The following is a 14698-nucleotide window of genomic DNA, read 5'->3' as shown; positions in this document are numbered from 1 at the left end:
TTAACATGAACTGCAACTATTGGGCTTCCTAACAGTTAAACAAAAACAAAAAAAATCATAATTTTGTGTTAAAAAAATACCACACATTTCAACCTCCTCACTCCTCAGTTGAGAATTATCTGCTTTTCTTGTTTGATATTCAACCGAATATTCACTTCTTTTTTTTTTCTATTTCCTGAAATTCAGTAATTCAGTAATTGTTCAGTTACCTTTTAGGCGAAATTGTTTAATTCCCCGTTTGTGTCACATGCCAGTCCAGCGCTTTGCATCGTAGAAGGCATGAAGTTTGTTTTTGTCTGACACGAGTCCAGTTTTCAAAAAACAGTTTACAGTTTGATTAATCGATCAACAAATCTTGAAATTGCTGTTCTTTACTGTGACAATGATTTTTTTATTTATTAAGTCAAGATGGAAGAAACCACCTGCTTAAATGATATAATGCACAAATTAGTGCAGAATGTTTCATGAGTTAAGTCATAAAGTTGATGTGATCAGACCTGTAAACAGACTTCGATGTGCAAAATAGATGCAGTTCCTCTTTAACGTATCCGTCCGTTCTCCCCTGGTTTGTCAGCTGGTTTGCTCTTGGTTTCACTTTAGCAACAAAAATTATATCTTTTTTTTTTTTTTTTATATATATACATATACAAATTTGACAAAGACTGCTGGGTAATGCAGCGACATGTACATGTTTACATCGGATCTCTGATGCCCGTTTGATAAAAGCAGGACTCGGGTGTGAAATGGCTTTTTCCATGTGACTGGGTTCCAGCTAATTTGGTGACAAATAGATTGATGTTTGAGCTAACTTTGAGCTGACATTCATGAAATAACAAATCCATTGAGCATGAACTAATCACACGAACTCACAGAGAGCAAAAGGAAGTCTTTCATGTTCTCACTGAATCATCTGAAAATCGTATTTGTTTCGAGCACCCGTGTTGATAAGGCGGCGGCGGCGGCGGCCTCCTCCTCTCCAGCAGCTGACATCGTGTCTCTCCTTCTTGCAGGTGATCCCAAAACCTGGCAGAACAAATCTCTCCCCGGAGACCCGAACTACCTGGTGGGTGCGAACTGTGTGTCTGTGCTCATCGACCACTTCTGAAGAGGGCAACAGCTGGCCTGTTACTGAATGTGCTAAACGGGGGGGGGGACCTCGGTCGCCCCCGCTGTGCTCCCTCCGCCGTGGTGGGGTGCGCGACGAAGTATGAACTCGATACTCTCACGTTGTTTACTGTCCCCAACGTTTTAAAAAAAAAAAACTAAAAAAAACAACAACAACAACACTCACAATACACAAGGAGAGTCGGAGGAGCCCAGCGTCCACGACGCTGCGCTCGTGTTCTTTTCTTTCATTTTTTTTTTTTTTTTTCCGGTGCTTTCAAGGCTTGCAAAAAATAAAAGATTAAAACAAGTTATTTAAACAAAGGAACTGAAGTTGGAATGCATGACCAGTGCCACAGACTGAATAATCTCATTTTGACATTTTTAGCTCATTTTCTAAAAGGTCAGAGCAGTGCAAGAAAAAAAAAGACGAATTTTGGAAACTTGTTTAATATTGCAATGGGAATTTTTGCGTACTGTAAAGTAAAAAAAAAAAGTTAAAAAAAACCACTCACAAACAGCAAAGTTGGTATATGCAAAACTTTTGTTTGTGAGTTCTGTGGTCATGCGTTTCACTCCTGAAGGATCCCTGAGGACTTGAGAAATGCTGAGCGTGACTCGTGAGGAAGACGTAGGCATCGTGAAGATTTAAAAAACACTAACGAAGAATGAAGCTTAAGTATTAGTATCAGACGCCCGTTTGTTCTGACGGGACTCTCTCTCTGTTTCAAACTGATGTTTTTGTAGAAATGTTTTACCGTAGATAAATATACTGACTTGATTTTACAAACTCCTGCTGTCTAGAGATCTATGCATGTGCTATGACTCAGGTCCAGAAGCCTGCTACTACTAAGTTCAACACATGAAAATCCCATCGTACACTGCAAGCAGTGATGCCTTATCTGCATATTAACTTTTCAGTGAAACTTTAAAAACATCGGATCCTTCAGTTCTAACGATCACTACAGAAGAAAAAGTTGTCTCTGCATTTTCTCATAAACAGTGAACTCGGATTTAGCACACGAGAATAATTGAGGCTGATGAAAAGGTTATGCTTTCTTTTACTGCTATGCATATGAAGTCTGAGGAAATACAAAAAGCTAGAAGATGTTTAAATTGTGGCTGTACATATTGCTAGCATATGGCCTTGGTTCTCTGTAAATGAACTTTTGTACATCTTTGTTATTTTGTATAAAAGAGAAAACATTTGTTAAAAAAGAGAAAGCGGTTACATTGGTTATGTTTGTATTCTGGTTATACCCCTGAGCCTTGGAACTGACATAAGCAGTAATAAGTCCGACTTTTCTACCAACATATACACACACTACTTAAGGCATTTTTAACTGTCAGAAAACTTTTTATTCTTATTTACAAAATAGAGAAGTGCTTGGTTTAAATGATTTTAAAAGATGTACTTGAGGGGGGCTGCTGTGAAGAGTGGTCCCTTCCTTTGTGATACTGGATGCTGTATTGTGTGCCCTGAAATGTATTTTTGTACTAATAGACAATTTATTATGGCACATCAGTACTATTTTTCTTTTGATATGATAACACTGCTTCAACCCAACACTAGTTTATTTTCCCGTGTGGCTGACATTTTTTTATTTATTTTGATTTTACTTTGATTCAATGTTTTTTTTTTCCTTCGCAACACATTTCTAAGTATACCACTGTATTACTAAATAAATTCATTTATAAAGTAAAAGCTCTCTGGATTCCGATTGTTGTGTTGTTGCTCCTGGTTTTCCAGATGTTTTGCGTATCGACACACCCAGACCATTTGTCTGCCAAACGGCTCCAGGGATTCCTTCGGGGTTCAGAAGTTGAGAAACTATATTGACAGGAATGCTTCATTTCAGTTTTCTACCAGTTGCAGCTGCTTCCTGACATTTTCCACAAGTAAATTTAGCGAACTGAGCAGAAACAAAGTATTCAGACCTTTTTAACTTTTTGCAGTTATAAATTGAATTTTAAAGTAATAAAATTAACTTTTTTTTTCTACTCTATAAACACTCATTAACCTGTAATGACAACAAAAAAACAACAACATGGGTTTGGACATTTTTAAATCATAAGTAATGATCCAGTTTGTAGAAACCCTAAAAAAAACGTTAAAACATTCGAAGGCTCCCCCGACAGCGTTGGCGAAAGCGTTCCCTAAGAAGCACAAACGTTGTTGGGAGAACGTTTTCCAAACGTTTCCTTACAAACCATCGCCAAACGTTCCGTCAACGAACGTTTGAGGAACGTCCCCTAACAAATGTTTGCCCAATGGGACATTTAAGGGACATTTAAGGGCCATTGCCCCAAGACTGTTTACTGTACATCCCCTAAGAAACATTCGCTGAATGTTCCCTAACAAACGTTCTGCAAATGTTCTCGGGGGGGGGGGGGGGGTTACCAAACTGTCTCTCGTAAAAAAAATCCATCATCTATCGATATACAAATCTAACTACTGAACGCAAGATGTCCAACACTTCAAATGAGAAATCCCCTCTTGCACTGAAGACTGAAACTGAGAAGATGAGTGGAGAGAAAACACTGAACACACTTCCTTCTGCATTGAGCAGAACACATGAAGTGGAGGGGCTATTCTTGGACAACAAAATTAAAAATATCTTTACTTTCGATCTGAAACCAGCAGATTTCACGGGTTTTGCCATTTTTGTCAAGTGACTTAAGCTTGTGACAAACTCGAGCATTGTTTCATGTGAAAGGTCGAGTAGGTCAGTCACCCCGCTAGAGAGTTTCTCAGTTCCTCAGAAATGTGGCAAGAGCTCGCTGGCACCTCGTTTAACACCAGAGCACTTAAAGGCAGAATATTCTAAAGATATTTCCTACACAATAAAGCCGTTTCATAGCCTGTTCCGTTACTCCTCACAATTTCATAAATCAGTGACAAGCTGTACATCAGTATACATGTCCAGTTAATCCTTCAACAGATTGAACGTTATGTGACATAAGGAGCTTTAAAAAGGTCAATGTTCAACGTTAATGTCCATCAGTGTAACATGTGGCCTGAATTCATTTTCTAAATCGTCAGTCTGATGTTAAATTATAAATTTCAAATGCTGACATTTATCTGGCCGATCATGAGAGTCAGGGAAAGAAGATATATTATAATCAATCTTTATTAATTATAGAATTCTCATAAAAACAACATCAATGGCATTTTGTCACATACTGTCAGGGTCATGGAATACATTAAAACTGTAGAGATGCACAGTAATTGCGTTAAATCAAGAAAATTGTCTTCAAACGTGATGAGGTTTCAGTCTGTCCCTGAGATTAGTTGACTGTTAAGAGTCCGTGAATGAGTAGTTATAGCTTTAGTTCATCTTCAGTTTCAGTGTTACAGTTTGATTTGTCGAGAAGTGATTGCTTTGTAGATTTCCTCAGTCATTGGAACATAAGTCTTTTTCTCAGTATCGAGGAAATATAAAGGATCGGTGATGTGAGCTGGGTTGAATCCTTCCTCCACCAACCTCACTTTCTTCATCTTGAATGTTCCCGTCATCTCCAGGCAGGGCTGCAACACAGGTTGGGAATTTAAGCTCAACTTGTGCCCAACTTTAGTTTAAAAAAAAGCGAAAGAAAGAAAAAAAAAATATGTAAAATTATTCACTGCGTGTGAAAAACAGAAGTTTGGACATTATGTCAAAGACATTTATGTTTTGTGTTGCAGACACATCCCACTGGCCTCGGCCTGTCCCATCTCGTAATACCACCCATCACCTCAAGGGGCGAGAGTGAGTCACTGCAGCCTTCAGCCGGTCTCAATCCAACATCAGACGCTTAACTCGTAACAGTTCTTGTACACTGGTGAGTAAACAGCTGTTAATGCCAACGTTGGCTGTGTAGCAATAGCTTATAAAAAAAAATAAAAATAAAGGTAGCCAACTGTGAACTTCAAAGACGGTTAATATATTAAGCTGGCCGTTTGTCGCTACACTGTTCAGATATACTCTGAGCAGCTCATCATTTCTTTTACCAAACTGAGGCAACGTTACGGAGCAAACGAAGCAGGCATACGAACCTCGCTTCGACACTTCAAAACAAATGTTTGGTGCGGCTGACGGTCGCAAAAACCATTTTGGATGCATGGTTTTGCGCTGGCTGACGGTGTGGTTAAAAACTGAAATAAGCACCCGAAAACTTAAAACTACAGGATTCACTAAATCACAAAATTGAATCAAGCCATTAATGGGTTCATACCAACTTTACAACCGTCAGTTAGAAGAAAAAGATGGCTGGACAGAGACTCTCTCGACCGGAGCGGCGTTACAAAACTGGACCTCAATCTTGCAACAACTGGATCAACCGACAGCTTGTCCCGTCGAAGCAAGACGACTTTCAGTGAAATCGATGCCGTAAAAGTTTGAGGGAGGAACGTTCCTTCGGCGTCGAGAGATAAAAATGTTGGATGTTGTGAAGCTGATGGCTTGTTATTTTTTTTTTTACCTGAATCCTGATGAATCTGGGTCTCGCGTAGGCTGGGAGTAAGTTCACGACCCGCGCGTAGGTGTCCAAACGGTCCAGGTCTTCCCCTTCTTTTAAAATGACAGCCGCCATGCCGATTCGCCCCTCGTGACCTTGTCGGGTGGATTTCACAACAGATGCATAAATATGAAAATGCAACGGAGAGCCCGCACGGCGTCCGAGTCGGCCCTGCGCCCCCGAAACCGGCACGCGTGTCAAATATTTCCGTTCATCGCGTCGGCGTTTTTACCTTCGACTTCGACGCCGTACACGTTTGCCTCTGAAACGCAGCGAGCCGTCGTGAGGACGTCTGCCACCTCCGACGTGGCGACGTTCTCGCCTTTCCATCTGTGACGAACAACGAGAGTCCAAAATGGGTCAAATAAGAGAACACGTTCGACGGCCGCACGATTAAAACAAGAAATCAAATAAAAGCAACAATTCGCCGAGTCGTATCCGCTCCGTTCCTTTTTAATTGAACCAAACTCCCCGTTGCGTTTCTCATTTACAGATTTTTCTACTTATTTGACAAACCGGATTAAAAACGGGATCGAGTTCACAAACAGAATAAAAAAAAAAAAACCGGAGCGACACAGAATGAGTCACGACTTGCCTGAAAGTGTCGCCGACTCGATCCTGAAAGTACACAAAGTTGTCGTGGTCAACCCGAAGCAAATCTCCGCTGTTGAAGTACAGGTCGCCTTTTTTAAAAACATCTCGGAGCCTCTTCTTCTCGGTCTGATGCTGGTTACCGGCGTAACCAACAAAGGGAGACCTCCTAGTCACCTTCCCCACTAAAAGTCCACTCTCACCTGAAAGACATGAAAATAGTGGAGAAAAAAAAAAATGTCCTTCGAGGCGTCCACGACCTAAAGACGTTTATCAACTCGTGAAAACGGACGAATGTTTTGACGCTTTTGTTTTGAAAACGACCCGTTCAATTTAAGCGATGACCAGAATTGTTCCATTTCCCCTCTCAATTTGATCGTGCAATATTCCTTTAATAACCAAAAGATAATAAATAAGGTGCCGCCGCTGCTCGCGAGTCAAAGACGGCACAAAGAGAAATGAAACGGGCGTCCCAGAGGCGTGTTGGTGACTCACCTCTCTCTGCTTCGATGCACAGACCCCGAGAGTTTCTGACGGGTTCCTCCTTCTCGATGTCAAACTTCAGCAAAGTGTAGGGGAAGACGAACTAGGAGGGGTGAAGAGAAAAGCCCGTCAGACGAAATCAGTTTTGTTTTTAAGACTATTTTAACAGCCGACGGTTGATGAAGCTCAGCTTCGCCCCGTTAGCCGTGCAGGCAAGCTCTGCGAGAGAACCAACATCAACACGCCACGATGCTCAGCGGACGCGTTCACCGTCTCAGTTCATCGCGTCGGCATGGAAACATTTGCTTATTGCTAAATCAGAGCCGTGGCTGATGGGAACTTCTGCGCAGGTATGTCGTGATTGATTCACAGTACCGGACGCGTTGACGTTTTTGACCCGATGACAGGGACGAGAGCTGGTCCTGGACACGGCTAAACTGTGAGTTCAAATAAAAGAGACCACTCTCAATGATTTCAGCTCTGTTCTGACATCATATCCGTGTGGCCCGCGGCTCTGGTTACTTCATTCCCACGATCCTCAGCTTCTGTTGCCGTGGAGAAGAACCGACGCGAGTCAGAGGTTGTTATATTTGAAAACGCTCCGCTCGAAACAAAACTTCCCTCCACGGTTGCTCAATTCAGCTAAATCCAAGTTGACCCACAAATTAAACATGACTTTTAAAAAAAAAGGAGCAACCAGCGTTTCCACCAACTCTCTTCTTCCAAGGTTCTAGAGGCTGCCCCTCCGGAGCTACTTTGGTTTGTCCCCTCCGGGCTACTGTAGAAACATGAAGGCGCAACATGGCGCACTCCGTGGAAGGAGGACCCGCTCCCTACTACGCGAGATACGAAGGGCTCATTCTTGGGTAACGAAAACACAACGGTTCTTCGTTTCAGGTGATCATGCCGGAATGAAAACTTCATTCTTTTTCATATATATTCAGATTTTTGTTTTTTTTTTTGCCGATAGATTCTCCATAAATCGGACACGCCGGACCTCCGAGCTGCAGGTTGGAAAGCGAGTTCTTATCGGCGCATCAACGGTCGGCGAGATATTTCGGTCTGGACCGAAGAACCGGGGCTAACGTCGAGCTGAAAACAAAAGAACGTGCGTTCCCCCTCCTACGCTGTGCACGAAGTTGGCTCGTCCCACCGCGCCGATCTTGGACGTGTAATTGATGAAGCCGATATTTCCCTCCGTGGCGGCGTACAGCTCTTTGACTTTGATGTCCCCGAAGCGATGGAGAAACTCGGTCCAAACGTCAGTTCGGACGCCGTTGCCGATGGCGATTCTCACTTTGTGGTTCTTCTCGTTGTCTTTCTGCAAAGAGTGGAAATAAGACGCAGATTTAAAACGATAAGATGTAAAAAAACACCAAAAAAAACAGTTGAGAGCAAGTTGATCTGGATTCCTTTTACCTTCGGCGTGTTGCAGAGGTATCGCAACGTTTCACCGATGTACTGCATCACCGTCACGTCGTACTTCCGGCAGTCGTCCCAGAACTGAGAGGCAGAAAACTTCCTCCTCAGAACGACGGTTATTCCTGCAATCATCACGGCACAACGTCACCTCACTCGGCCACTTCAGATCCCGAAGCGGGCGTGCAAATTCTCTTTTGTTCCCCCCCCCTCCCCCCCGAGTCCGACGGGGATTTTAAAAAGACGTTTACCCCTCTCGATGGCTCCGATCATCCCGATCAGGAAGCCCGCGCTGTGATAGAGAGGCAGATTGACGTAGAAGACGTCCTCCGCCGCGACTCCGGCCGAGGCCTGGACGAAGGAGGCGGCCCACATCCTCTCCTGGGTGACGACGGCTGCTTTCGGCAAACCTTCCGAGGTCAGAGAAGGACAAGTCAGCCCCCCCCCGCTCTTTGCTCTCGGAGGAACGCCGAGTCTCGGAGCTCACTGCCGCGGTCTGATCCACTCCCCCCCCGCGGTGCGTTCACGGACTCCGAATCCTCCGATGAGCGCGTTTTGTTTAGAGTTGCACCAGGTAGGATTTTTTTTTTTTTTTTTTTACATCAACGATGGTTGAAACCGTCGCCTGGTCTTTCAGCTCGCTGCTCGGCTTTTTTACGGCTCGCAAATTTACCGTTTCACGCTCGCCGCTCTCATGGCGACGTCCCCTACGAACCCGTCTGTTCGCCACCTGACGAAGTCAGCAACCGGCCGGTGAACGTCGTGGAACGCTCGGCAGCTAAAGGGGCAGACAATTTTTTTCACCGGGAATTGATACGAGCGACCGGAAACAACCGAACCGTGATGCTGCTGATTGTTGACGCGTCAGCGGCGTCCGTGAAAAGGTTCAGACCGTGTTCATGTTTACAACTGGTCGCGCTCTCCTCAAACCACTGAACCCGGGATGCAAATATAACCGCTCAGTCATCGCGCTGTCAAACCCACGAGCAGGTGCGTGCATTTGTTTGTGTTTTCATCCGTGCAGCAAAACAAACATTTTCCGGCCTGCAGTCTACAAAAGGAGGAGTGTTTCAAAGTCAACATGTTTGTGTCGAATGAGTGCACTTTAATATGAGCCAAATTATCACAGAATCAATCAGTGAGTGCGCACGTGTGTGTGTGTGTGTGTGTGTGTGTGTGTGTGTGTGTGTGTGTGTGTGTGTGTGTGTGTGTGTGTGTGTGTGTGTGTGTCTCTGTGTGTGTGTGTCACACTGATGAAGGTACTGAAGATACAAGGCTGTGTGGGAAAATGAGCCCCCCCCCCACCACCACCAACACAAGACTGACTGTTTTTCCTCTTACCAGTTAGTATCGTCACGGCAACAACGTCAAACAATAATTGAACTAAAATATCTCATTTATGCACACAACAAGGAGTTCAGTGTTGTGTGCGACGGTTATCTACCTCGAGTGTGAGGTCTACATTTTGCCGATGCCGTGCATGCGCAAGAAACAGAACACATGCCTGCCAATGGTGTCACTCGTCCACTGATCTACAGGCGCTAATATGATATTCTGCAATGCACCAACAACGCAGGAGAAAACAACAACAAAAAAAAAAAAACAAAACAAAAAATATATAATAAATCGCTTTTGCAAATGTTTTACGAGTCAAGGAAAGGGTTCAACACGCGTTCGTTGGGATGCACACAATTGAGTTCACACTGAACGTTAGTATAACTCGTGTTAGTTTAGACTCCAGGACAGTGCACCTTAACTGAGCAGAGCTCCTGAGCTCCAGAGGAAGTTGCTTAAGAAGGCAAACTGCTGACCTGCCTGGACAAATCCAATATTCCCCCCACCCCCACCCGATCGCAGCAGATAATTGTTACAAAACACTTTAGGGCACTAAAGTTTTAACAACACCAGAAATAACATCCTCCAAAAATGACCACACGGGTCAAACGCCACCTTTCTGAGACCCGTGCTGGACGCCAAATGACATACTTGCCTCAGCACACTAACAAACAGCGCTTTTACATGTTGGGCTCCTGCTTGTGTGGTGCAGGAATCTTAAACGGAGAAGTGTTGTTTCAAATCGCACCCTCAAAAAAAAAAAAAAAACCTCAGCACGCGAGTACATTTTTTTTTTTTTTGTAGGGTTAGTTTGAGAGGAGTTTGCTGGCGTACCCGTTGTGCCGGACGTGTAGATGTAGAGAGCGGTGCTCTTGATGTGGACGTTGGCCCTGAGGTCCCGGGACATCGGCCGGTCTGAGGCTCGGGAGATCTCGTCGGACAGAGGGCGGATGCCCTCCGCGCTGCAGCTCTCCGACAGGAGGTACACGCTGATGCCCTGCTCCCTCAGTGTGGGCAAAACCTCCTCCACGGCATCCTGCAGCTCTGCAAGCGCAAGAGAAGCTTTGAGCGCCGCACAATCACGTCAAGAGTTCTCTGCTGCTCAATGCTGCACGTGTTGCTCTCTATCGTGTTACCAGGTCCCGCTGGGAGACAAGCTCATGGTGCGGGAGGTTCAGCTCTGATGTATGCATTTCTCCGTAGAGACAATTTAGCGCCAGAATGACACCGCAGGGAAACAAGTTCACGGGGCGAGGTGTTACTCGGCCTGCAATGTGGAGCACCCCGACTGAAACCATGTGTGTGTGTGTGTGTGTGTGTGTGTGTGTGTGTGTGTGGGGGGGGGGGGGTGTGACCAAAACTTCCTTTGAGCTTTGATTTACAAACCTTCTCTATTCGTGCGCAAGCTGTCTCTTCTGATTTGTATTCTTATTAATGTCCGATTTAAAAATCACAAATCAGTTTGGGTGAAACAAAGGAGACGCAACACGTTCAGGCAAACACAAAATAAAAAGGTTAGTCAGTGCCCTGAAGAAGATATTTATACGGGTTGTTTTTTTTTAATCCTTCTGATTTGGTCCAAACTTCTGACCTTTAGTGCAGATTAATCAAATCTATCAAACCGCCTTGGAACAGAGGGGTCGTGATGTTGATGACTGAAAAATAGAAGTGTAATCTACGTAGTTTCAACTCGTACCTGTTCATTCGGAAGTCCTGCACGGACAGCAGGAGTCCTTCATTCAGAGAGTTTGTGCATTAAGCAGCACATTAATGTTGTGGCAGGCGGTGCCGCCAACTTCTTCACTCACACTCGGTGGTTCAATCAGCGGCAGGCAAGGCTGAGTTACACAAACGCCACAGTTTGGTTCTGAAGCAGGAAATAAAGCGACGTGATAACAGCTGCCTTTGCATTTAACCTAATCTCTATATCCTCAGTCCCAATCAATTTGGGTTTTTTTTTTTTTTTACATGGGATGTTGCATTTTCATGCATCTCACCAAACATTTTCATGAAAATGCAACACATCAACAATCATTACTTGCAACGCTGTCAGAGAAATTTAACATAAATGCAGCTGAAATTCAGCTTTTAATTTAGCTTTTTTCAGCTAAGGGGAGAAAATAATCCATTACAAGCAAAAGTTCACGTTTAAGTCCCAGTGAGGAACCAAATCTTAATGTACTAAGACTGATCATTATAATTGGGCTTTGCAGACGAGACAAAAATCTGATGCAGTAATGTTTTTTGGTGGGTTTTTTTTACAATTTCTTTTTACCAATCCGAGATATTTAGAGGGTTAATTGTTTCGTTAATTAAGCTGACACCTCCAGACCTCTGAAATGTAACGAGGCCCCACCTAGTCACTACTTTTGTGTGATGGCCACATGCCAAATTGTTGGGCAACCGGTTTGTCTTTCTAAAGTGCATTGTTTTACAAGCCTGCCATGTGTTCATGAAAACCTGTAACTAATAGTTAAAAAAAAAAAAAAAAAAAAGAAAGTGGAGTGAAAAGTGCCATATTTCTCCTGTGAAATGCAGAAATTAAACTGCAACAGACATTCAACAGACATTCAACGTTGTCCTAATGGAGCAACTCGTCACACAAAGTGAACGTGCTGAAAGCGCGATTGTACTTTAAACTTGGGACACTTCTGTCTGCAACAAGCACGTTTCCGATGGCGCAGGACGCCGACGGGTTTCCTAAAAACATCTCACCGCGTCTCACCTGGAGAAGTGATGATCACTTTGGCCCCGCAGCAGGAGAAACAGTGCAACAGAGACTTGGCTCTAATGTTGAAGTTGAGCAGAGCAGCCGGGCAGCCCAGCTTCGCCAAACCGAGCCAAGTCCACACGTAGCTGGGCTCGTTGGACAGAAACAGGGCGACCGCGTCCCCCTCCTTGAGCCCCGCTGCAGCCCGCAGAGCTCTGGCCACCTTGTTGCTCTGTTTTTCCACTTCGCCGTAAGAGTACGCGCGACCCTCAAAGTGTATATAGATCTTACTGGGGTGCCGCTTCGCCGCATCCAAGAAGCAGTCCAAGATGCTGTAAAAGGGTTTGAGTTTCTTGTACGCGGTGAGCCGGAGGCCAAGTTTCATGGTCCTCAGGATGTACGCGGAGTCGTCGCCTAAGTAAGGGAAACGCGCTCTCAGTAAAGAAAGGCAGAGGATGGCCAGTCCGGCTAAAGCGGTGAACCAGATGTACATGTTGCAGGGAGCAGCAGGCTGGACGAGCTGGTCGGTGAGCGCGAAAGGTGGGAATAGTGCAGCTCGGTGAAATTTGTGACAAAGTTCACCCAGCCTGCCCGGGGCGGTGCTCAGCTGTGGCCCGCTGACCCCTCCTTCATTCTCGGGAATGTTTTCCAGTTGCCTGATCGGTTTGCACATCCACCCCAGACTGACTTTTTAACGCTCATTTCTAATCGGTGTGCACGGTATTCTCATGTTGTAGCTGTTATTATTATTATTATTATTGTTTTATTTATTTATTTATTTTAATCGTCTGCAAACCGCTTCTGTTGCGCAACATCTTAAAGAAGAGAGACAGGTGACGAACAAACATGACGCATTTCACTCCCAATCACACTGATTTACATCTGCGACACCTCCAGGTAATCGCAGGTAATTGCACTGTATTTCCTTTTCATTATTTTGTAAATAATATATGTGAATAACAAAGTCCATTAACCATTACAGAAACTCTGTAAATGACAACCAACGTCATAAATCCGCAATCTGCGCGGAGGCGGCGGGCGTGCACGGCTTCAGTTGAACGGCATTTGCCTGCTGATTTGTGGGGAGGAGCTGAGCTGCAGAACAAATACGTCCTTTTACTCTGATCACAAATAAAAACAACACAGATATCAGGCAGGCTGCTCTCCCAGCGCTGCTGGGGACACTCAGTCTATTCAGGTCTGGTGAGACCGTCGGAGATGTTGCTCGTAGTGTCCTGTAAGGTCAGAAGAAGGCTTGTAAACCGGCTTTTGAGAAATAAACGGAATGAATAAAATGTACAGAATTGTGAAAAAAAAAAGGAAAAAAAATGCCTGTTTCAAATTTCCCTGAACTCATATTGTTTTATCCAACCAACATCTAAAATACATTAAAACTAAAAACTAAGAAAAGCTGCAAATGGAGGTTGACGGACACAAGCCAGACTTTAATGGCAAAAATAAGGACACAATTTGGTCATGACTGATATATGAAAATTCAAAGGGAAAAAACTCTGACCTATTATAATCTCTGAAGTTAAGGCATCAAAAATATTGACACAGCACAGCTACATGCACCTAATATTTAATGAAAAGGCATCATTAGCGTTAATTATCTGTAACATAAAATCATAAAGTCCACAGCTTTTACATCAAAATGTTGAAATCTAACTTTAATGGTCAGCATTCAAAGACCTGAAGGACCTCAAGGACTTGTTGCCTTCAGCCTGTTAAGTCTTGAATAGCTTGAGATTCATTAAGCTGGAGGCAACAAATAATGGTACTTTTATTGATCAATAATTTACTGATGATCAAAATTAATCATACAATTGTCCTAAAACAACAAATAATTTCCCTAGTAAGTATTTTTTTTGTCGCGACACATAATGTTCGAGGCTGACTGCCACACCAACAGGTCTCTGTACATCTATTGGTTGCTTTATGGTTGTTTTCACTTTTAAAATGTAAAAAGGGGGATTTTAAAAGGTGACATAAAGCCGAGTATTCAGCGCAACTGCAATTTGATGTGTTCAGTGACGAACGCTGCATTACAGTTCGATGGGCACATTGTTGAAAGGAGAAACGTGTCTCTGTGCATCTGGTCGAGGACAGAGTCAGTCCATCTGACAGCAGTTCAGATATTTCACCGGATTGAAGTGATGGACTGAATAAAGATGCATCCCTACGTCCGCAGTGGTAACGAGGATAAAAGTCATGACTTACACCTTTGACAGAAATATACAAAAAAAACAACAACAAAAAACGCTACACAGAGCTGATCCTTGTTAACATCAGACCCTGTGGTTAATGAGTTTTGTTGTCCCTGCTTGAGCTCCCCAGCTTCAGTCCCACTGTGTCTGTCTTTACCTGTCAAGGTTTCCTCAACGAGGCTGATCCCCGGTCAGCTCCAGGGTCACAGCAACCTGCGAAACTGGGAGATGGTGGTCATTTTGAAAAATGCTTCCGAGGCATATAAATATGCAAAATTATGAATTATTTATCACTACAAACCAATCACAGGTGGTAAAATGCTAATAAATCCACTCGTTCCAAAGCGTGATG

At 43.9% G+C, this 14698-nt stretch overlaps 2 protein-coding genes across 12 annotated transcripts in view; one reads left to right on the top strand and one right to left on the bottom strand.

The window, feature by feature from the left end:
• Positions 1–2809, top strand: part of tjp1b (tight junction protein 1b) — a 55625-nt gene extending 52816 nt beyond the window's left edge. For all 10 annotated transcript variants that reach the window (XM_069708171.1, XM_069708174.1, XM_069708165.1 and 7 more), the window contains one exon: positions 1011–2809. In XM_069708171.1, coding sequence (XP_069564272.1) covers positions 1011–1105 — 95 coding nt within the window. In that variant the 3' untranslated portion in view covers positions 1106–2809. The remainder of the gene's footprint in view (positions 1–1010) is intronic.
• A 1410-nt stretch (positions 2810–4219) lies between these two features.
• On the bottom strand, positions 4220–12845 carry LOC138626496 (long-chain fatty acid transport protein 2). 2 transcript variants are annotated; one of them, XM_069708163.1, is made up of 10 exons: positions 12155–12845; positions 10264–10473; positions 8346–8504; positions 8095–8219; positions 7802–7996; positions 6688–6778; positions 6197–6395; positions 5834–5931; positions 5566–5696; positions 4220–4633 (listed from the first exon to the last, which is right to left on the bottom strand). In XM_069708163.1, the coding sequence occupies exons 1-10, from the start codon at positions 12810–12812 to the stop codon at positions 4457–4459; spliced, it is 2043 nt and encodes a 680-aa protein (XP_069564264.1). In that variant the 5' UTR covers positions 12813–12845; the 3' UTR covers positions 4220–4456. The 2 variants fall into 2 exon arrangements, with proteins under 2 accessions (XP_069564264.1, XP_069564263.1); XM_069708162.1 differs by lacking the exon at positions 5834–5931.
• Positions 12846–14698: the final 1853 nt, after the last annotated feature.

The sequence above is a fragment of the Brachyistius frenatus genome, unplaced genomic scaffold, assembly GCF_029030835.1.
Source record: "Brachyistius frenatus isolate BFR_SWC_R1_liver_20210118 unplaced genomic scaffold, ASM2903083v1 Contig_74, whole genome shotgun sequence".
In the NCBI taxonomy this organism is placed as follows: Eukaryota; Metazoa; Chordata; class Actinopteri; family Embiotocidae; genus Brachyistius; species Brachyistius frenatus.
This window is presented reverse-complemented; position numbering and strand designations above follow the sequence as displayed.

Excerpts from the sequence above, each read along its gene's own strand:
- LOC138626496 (XM_069708163.1), bottom strand. The coding sequence starts at position 12,812 with ATGTGCAAACCGATCAGGCAACTGGAAAACATTCCCGAGAATGAAGGA. Across the intron at positions 10,474-12,154 it reads AGTGATCATCACTTCTCCAG|AGCTGCAGGATGCCGTGGAG; the intron begins GTGAGACGCGGT and ends TTGCGCTTGCAG. Across the intron at positions 5,697-5,833 it reads GTACGGCGTCGAAGTCGAAG|GTCACGAGGGGCGAATCGGC; the intron begins GTAAAAACGCCG and ends CCACCCGACAAG.